Here is a 7,629-nt window from a genome sequence, read left to right as displayed (position 1 = left end):
GAAGCACGCCTGCCTTCCATGTGCTATTCCCTCTTTATATAGCTGGACAGGTAGTTTCAGTGGTTATACAAGTTTTACATGTTTAAACAAAAAGACAAAACAGAAAGAAAGAAAGAAACAGTTTCGTGGGCGGCAGTTTCACAGCCAAAACAATACAGATGGCAGTTTCACAGCAAACAAAACAATACAGTACAGTTTCACCTATGTGGCTGTTTCACTAAACAAGAAAAACAGGATTTTCATACTATAGTTAAAATGTCCTTGAATGGACATGTCAATATGTATCACAAATTCTTCTTCTTTTTCTTTTTGGTTCATTGAGGTAATCATTTTTGTTCTGCTCTTCACAATCCCCCCTTTGACATATTCCATTCAAAACCTCGTCATATAGACGAAAAACTTTATATTCTCGCATCCATTACACAAAATTTATTTGTGCATACCGAGATACCCTTGAGTACAACCTTGAATAATACATATATAATTATAATAACTATAACTGCATGTATTAGGCTTTGCATAATCCCGGTAACCCACCCACCGAACCCTCTGAACCAATTGGCCGGGTTAAGAAAAGAAAAGGTATCTGACCACCAGCTATCCTTATTTTGGTCATTGTCTTTGACAATCATGAGTCTTATACTGCTTTTTTGCAATGGCTGGCATGTATCCATGATGCCTTTCCTTCAAGCTTGACTGCTGTTGGAGTTGTTAACAGGACTTGGAAAGGTCCATCAAATCTCGGTTCCAGAGTCTTTCTGGTGTGTCTTTTCACGTAGACTTGATCACCAGGCTCCAACTTGTGGCCTCCTTCGAGATTTTCTGGATCTGGAAGGGAAGCAAAAACTTGCGAATGCACTTTAGTTAAACGTTTTTGTAATTCTTGTACATAAGCAGTTAAAGTCTCAGTATTCAACATCAGTTGTTGTGGAAAATAACAACCCAAATTTGCAACATTTTCATAACATTCTGGAATATTTCTCTAGTAAAAATGGGTACCCCTATCTGACTCGATCACCTCAGGCATGCCGTAACGGGGTATCAGTTCATGTGCTATTTTAATGGCAGTAGTTTTTGCTGAGGCTTTACGAACTGGATAAGCCTCTGGCCACCCTGAGAACATGTCCACACACACAAGCACATATTCGTATCCATTGTACCTAGGAAGCTGGATGTAGTCGATCTGGAGTCTTTGAAAGGGATACAGTGGTCTTACATGATGCTTGGTTGGGGTTTTAATGGTCTGACCTGGATTGTGTGCCAGGCAAATAGCGCATGCAGCACACATGTTCCGAGCGAAATTACCAAAGCCTGAAGCCAACCACCTTTCTTTTACCTTGAGCGTCATACCGTTTGCCGACACATGCGTAGGTAGGTGGAGGTCACTTGCCACTGCGGGGTACCAGGCTGTGGGTAAACACAACAAAGTTCCTTTTTTCCATAATCCTTGCTGATCTTCTGCCCCTTTTTTCTGCCACTGCCCTCGTTCTTCGTCGTCTACCTGTTTCTGAGCTTCCTTCAATCTCTCCTCATCATCTTCAGAGCTATCTAGTGTGTGGGCATGATGTAAGGGTTTACGTGCTGCCTGTTTTGCTGCCTTCATCGTTACCCCTGGCTTCCTCGGTGTCGAGTCTCACATGTGCAGCTACCTTTATCACCGCTATTTCTTTAGTTTCTTGTGCTGCCTCCAGAATCTGTCTTATGAGGGAGGCATGTTTAACAGGTTGGCCTGAAGCAGTCATATAACCTCTGGCTCTCCATATTACGCCAAAATCGAAAATAATGCCATGTGCATATCTAGAATCAGTGTATATGTTTGCTGTCTGATCTTTGGCTATTTTTAGAGCTTCAACCAATGCCGTAAGTTCTGCTTCTTGTGCAGACTGATTAGCAGGGAGAGGTTCTGCTTTCAGCACTTCATGCTGAGTTACTACCGCATAACCTGTATGAAATTGTCCATTCATATCTGCATATCTACTGCCATCTATGAAAAGTTCAAATGTAGCATTACAGAGTGGCTTGTCACGTACATTACATAAGCCCTGAGTCTCTTGTTCCATTAATTGTACACAATCATGCATTGACTCTGATGGGTCAAAGGAGTTGGAGAGTGCAGTTTCCTCATGTATGGCACCCCCCTCAGACTCTAAAGGGAGCAAAGACGCGAGATTAAGAGTCTGAACCCTGGCAAAGGAAATGTTGGGCGGCAGTAGTAGGGAACATTGGAGACGGAGGTGTCTGGCCATTGAAATATGTTTAGGTTGGACCTGGTTAAGAATGCCATGTACATCATGAGTGGTCTGAACTAGAAGTGGGTGATCAAGGACAATCTCAGAAGCTTTATCTAATAACAGTGAAATTGCGGCTACTACTCTTACACAAGAAGGTGCGGCTCTAGCTACAGGGTCTAGATGAGCTGATATGTATGCCACAGGTCTCTGTTTGTTTCCATGTTTTTGTGTGAGCACCCCTGTAGCATGTGAGGATATCTCAGCTGCCATTAATTGAAAAGGTTTGATGCTTCCCTGTCCCCCTCAAACTCACTCATTATTTATACTTTTACTTCAGGGTGACTTCCCCCTGTTGACCTTTCTTCAGCTGCCCAGTAATTAGCTAATGCCTCAACTCTCCTGAACCCCATAAAATGAATGCAATTTTCTTTTCCTAGTCAATTGCTTCTGTTTTCTATACAGACACCCCTACCAGTTTTCCACAATTCAAAAGAGAAACATACAACCCTCGCAGCTACTTAACACCCTAGGAAAACTAAACTTTTAGCTAAGGTACACTGACTCTAGTTGTATCCTGCATCAGGTGAACGAAACCATGTTGTCCGTCCAAACTTCAAGGTCAGCACACTGTATAACATGACACTCCATCGTGTACATCCGTTATCTGTCCATGCTTACTCAACAACATCCTTTATCTAATCTAAGATGCACAGGAAAACAAACAAACAAAGTCAGTTTTACAGCTAAACTTCAAAGCTTAGGTGAACACACACCTCCCTACCTATCTTAGTTCAAGCAACAAATCAGAGCATCCATGGATGTGACTCTATTATCCTGTGATCTGTGTTACTCTTATCATTATGAATTATATGGAAACCTGGAGCTAAAAACACAAGTACCAGTAAATAATCTAATTTACTTCACAGGGGGTCTGATAGAAAACAGCAAAAAAAAAAAAAAAAAAAAAAAAAAACAACAAGTAACAAATCCTATTATCATTGCAATCACATTGCACATCAGATAAGGCCCTTCTGCCTCCTGTCTAAAGGCTGAGTCACACTGGTCTAACAATTCATTTCAATGACAAAGGAGCAAACTTAGCAAATAGAAGAAGAATAAAAGGAGCTAAAACAAAACAAACAATGAAAGACCAGAGACCAGATAGAAACTCTATAATCTGAGTTTACATCAAGACCTCACTATCCTATTTTTGGGTATAAAGGTTCCTGAATCTATATCTGCTTTTCTCTTCCTACATTCCCTTTGGAAATGTCCTGGCTTCTTACAGTAATGACAAGTAAACTTTTGATTAGCAGAGCCAATATTAGCCTGTGCAATTCTTACTGGCTTAGAATTTTCTCTTAAGTCCATTTCTATCCCTACAGCTTTCTGTCTAGCCAGGTGTGGGTCTTCCAAGGTTCTCCAATCAGGGGTTGCGGCCTTAAGCTTTTCCTTCACTTTTGGAGACAATCCATCTATAAAGGTTTTTGTAACTAACCTCATCATTCCTGGAGCGGTTAGATCCATGCCTTCATCTCTGAAATTATTTTCTACACTGAGATAATATTCGTCTACTGATTGTCCAGATTTCTGAGCCACCACTCCCGTTGTTCCTCTTTGCCTCTGTCTCTCCCTCATGAAAACCATTAAGTGGTCTACAAATTGCGTACCTGATTCTATCGTTTGTAAGGCACCATCTCCTCTATTTAGTTTTGCATTTTCTAAGGCATTAGTACCTCTTGTATCTCGTCCTCCTATGACTCTCTTTAATTCCTCCATTCTGTCACTAGCATTTCCCCAATTGTATTCAAGATCTGCAGACAATCCTTTGTGATATCCTACAGGAGGCTGCAACTTTTTACAGAGTTGGGATGGGAGCCATACCCGAAGTAATGCACATGCAGCCCTATTACCTAGATTGTATTGTGTCACTACAGCTTCTAACCTATTGGAAAGACTAATGGCTGATGCGCTTGTGTCAAATTTCCCTAATATCTGGCATAGGTTTGTTTTCTCTTGTATGGTGAGTGTTGTGCAATGTACTTGATTGCTGCTGTTTATAAGCGAATTCTCCCTCAATTGTCTTACTCTACCTGACTCAGGAGTAAAGAGAGAGGAATTCTGATTTGGGTTGCCTTCAGGGCTATCAGCAGTGCAGACAGGCTGCTCCTCCCCCCTTTTCAAGTCTCTTTCTTCCTGGTCATTAGATTTGCACATTTGATTACAGCAATGACTATTCACTTTAGTACTTTTCTGTGATTTCAAAGACATAGTATCATGTTCTTTTAGTTCCAATTTTACATTAGCATCATGCAATTGATTTCTAAGTATTGTCATAACATCATTATACTTAGCTTCTTTTTCTTCTAGCAAAGCAATTTGCTGTTCCCTAAGTTTACATCTTTCCTTATAATCCTCGAGCTTATCTTTTAACTCACAATTTCGGTAATTCATATTGTCTACCTCATCCCTTAGATTTTCACATTCACAACTAGGATCTTCAGCACTAGCAATAGCCATACTGACTAACTGTTCAATTTTGTCCACCTCACCTCTAAATTGAGCTTTCTCTGAATACCAATGCAATTCCTTTTGCTCTGCAATTCCTTTCATTTTCAACAACATACACAAAACATTTGCTAACTTCTCTTTCTTTGCTTTCTTTTTCGACAATTTACTCTTGTTCTCACTCTGCCCTTCACATTGTTTCATTAGGTCATTAAACTGATGTGTCAATGCATCATCTGCACAAGTATTAAACTGAGCAGAGGCATACTTTTCAATAAACTTGCTGACTATTTCCATGTTAATTATTTCCAACTATTTTCACAGAAGTAAACAAAAATAAACAAATCAATCTTTCCAAACAGAAATTACAAATTAACTAAACACAACACAAAAACCAGTGAATCTCTCTCCTTTATGATAGTATAGATATCTAATTCTTCTGGTTCCTACTTTGTTTGCTTATTCCCCATTTTCTTATCCTGAGCTTCTTTGCCCTAGGTGGCGTTTGGGTATGAGAATACCTCGTTACCTTCTTCCTAAGGAGCTAGGATGTCTTTTTTCTTGCCCTAGGTGGCGTTTGGGTATGAGAATACCTCGTTACCTTCTTCCTAAGGAGCTAGGATGTTTAACGGCTTCTGCGTACCGTGCTAATATAAGAAAATCCTGATTCCTACACCTATAGCAAACAACATAAATGCAACCAGACAGACGTATCTTGTCCCAGGCTAATTTATCTGTCCTGGGCTCATACTATCATACAGAAGATCAAACTTGTCCCAGGCTAATTTATCTGTCCTGGGCTCATACTATCATACACTTATCCGTCACCAGGTTTTCATCAAAGACAGGGTCAGAGATTGAACATAGGCTCAGAGGTCTCCCCGAAAGGACGCAACCACGTTGCCCAGTGGGTCAGTCACTTCTTCTGTTTCAACACCCTGGGCGGCTTATAGGGCTATTCCCAACTTCCACACACCTTCCATTCACATTCACTCTCATTCAATGCTGTACTCCGTGAGGTGATCAATTCCTAAATAGTTCAAGAACCCGAGCTATAGGTATCCTCCTCTACTAGAACTACCCGCTAAAGAACACGACACAGAAAATCTTACGGACAGTGCAGGGCAGATAAGAGATCTAACAGTGTCTCTTACCTGGCCAGGTTTTTGTTCATCTGCCGTCCATTATCCCAGATTCTCTTTTTGTTCGTATTCTGCCGGTGTTCTTGAAGGAATACACTGACCTCGGGTCCCTGTTCGGGCGCCAGGAAATGTCAAGATCATCACTCAGTCGGAGCAGCCCTTGGAAGTGGGGAGTCACCAGAAATAATACACAAGACACCTCTCGTATAGTGTATCACTGGGAAGCCTTCTGAAGCACGCCTGCCTTCCATGTGCTATTCCCTCTTTATATAGCTGGACAGGTAGTTTCAGTGGTTATACAAGTTTTACATGTTTAAACAAAAAGACAAAACAGAAAGAAAGAAAGAAACAGTTTCGTGGGCGGCAGTTTCACAGCCAAAACAATACAGATGGCAGTTTCACAGCAAACAAAACAATACAGTACAGTTTCACCTATGTGGCTGTTTCACTAAACAAGAAAAACAGGATTTTCATACTATAGTTAAAATGTCCTTGAATGGACATGTCAATATGTATCACAAATTCTTCTTCTTTTTCTTTTTGGTTCATTGAGGTAATCATTTTTGTTCTGCTCTTCACACAACTATACAGGTTAGCAAAAAGACATACAATTTTTGTGAGTGCAATAACAGTAAGCATATTTGAACAGGCTTCCCTTTATGGGAGGTGAAGACACTTGAACGTTACAAACATGGTTAAATATCATAGCAACATGCTATAAATAACTTTTCTTACCCAACCGGGTATTCTACTAGTACAAACTTGTTGAACAATAATTTAACATTGCCTTTAAGGACGTACACTCTGAATCCGCTAAAGACCTTCTTATAATCACATTATAAGGCAATTTAACTTTTACATTCTCCTTCTTTAAATCTGCAGGACCGCCTGTCCTAACGGCGCCAGACCTACTGCCTCTCCTTTCTTACAGGACCGCTCCTTTCAGCCCGAGCCTTCTGTCTTTTCAACTACTATACACAGTATAGAACATAACATTACTTTCAGTTTAAGAACACCGAGCCATCTCTACATGACTCCTATGAGGACTCAGGGTTCACCTTCTATCCTCATTATCTTTCAACATTATCAACCATTTTCTATAGAACATTAAATCTTCTTCTAGCTTTCACTTCCTTTCAGGAAACATCATCAGCATTCCCTTACAATTAACTAGTTGGCCACATATAACTTTCTCACACAAACATTATCATCACGTTCTCTCTATCAAAACATTATTGCTATCCCTCAGTCTTAAAGCAATACTATTCTCTTAAGTGCAACATATGAACATCCCCTTTAAGAGGGGACCAAGTCTCTATGAGGTAGCATATCTTCTCAAGCTACCAGTCTGTACTCAGCAAAGGTTCCAGTGTGGTATCTTCACAAAGAGTCCTTTTTGAAGTAAAACCAGTAGGGAGCACCTTTAATAAGGTGCAAACTATGTACAAAAAGTTTGTATCATGCACTGTTCATGATTGGGGCAGTTCTTTTCAACAGGAAACAAAAAGTGGAAAAAACAACCAAAAAGTAATAGGGATCCCGGGTCAACAAAGGGATCCCCTTTAAAAGTTAACCCTGGACGGGTTTAGCAGCAACATAACAAGAAACAAACAAACAGTTAAGAAACTATATACATATTTTAAAGCATTCCTGCTTACTCATTTTTCGGTGCAGAAGGTGGTTTCCTCCCGGGCCTCACCAGACCAACGGGTCGTGCTGCCGATTCAAGGAGCGGGTCCCGCCCCAGC

General features: G+C 40.5%; 1 protein-coding gene across 2 annotated transcripts; it reads right to left on the bottom strand.

The window, feature by feature from the left end:
• Positions 1–670: 670 nt before the first annotated feature.
• On the bottom strand, positions 671–6,323 carry LOC143776568 (posterior protein-like). Of its 2 annotated transcripts, none has more exons than XR_013215867.1 (2): positions 5,894–6,323; positions 671–828 (listed from the first exon to the last, which is right to left on the bottom strand). XR_013215867.1 is itself a non-coding variant. In XM_077266048.1 (2 exons), the coding sequence occupies exons 1-2, from the start codon at positions 5,034–5,036 to the stop codon at positions 786–788; spliced, it is 1,350 nt and encodes a 449-aa protein (XP_077122163.1). In that variant the 5' UTR covers positions 5,037–5,131; the 3' UTR covers positions 671–785. The 2 variants fall into 2 exon arrangements, 1 of the variants encoding a protein (XP_077122163.1); XM_077266048.1 differs by lacking the exon at positions 5,894–6,323 and adding an exon at positions 3,730–5,131.
• Between the last annotated feature and the right edge of the window lie 1,306 nt (positions 6,324–7,629).

This window comes from Ranitomeya variabilis, chromosome 5 (assembly GCF_051348905.1).
Source record: "Ranitomeya variabilis isolate aRanVar5 chromosome 5, aRanVar5.hap1, whole genome shotgun sequence".
NCBI lineage: Eukaryota > Metazoa > Chordata > Amphibia > Anura > Dendrobatidae > Ranitomeya > Ranitomeya variabilis.
This window is presented reverse-complemented; position numbering and strand designations above follow the sequence as displayed.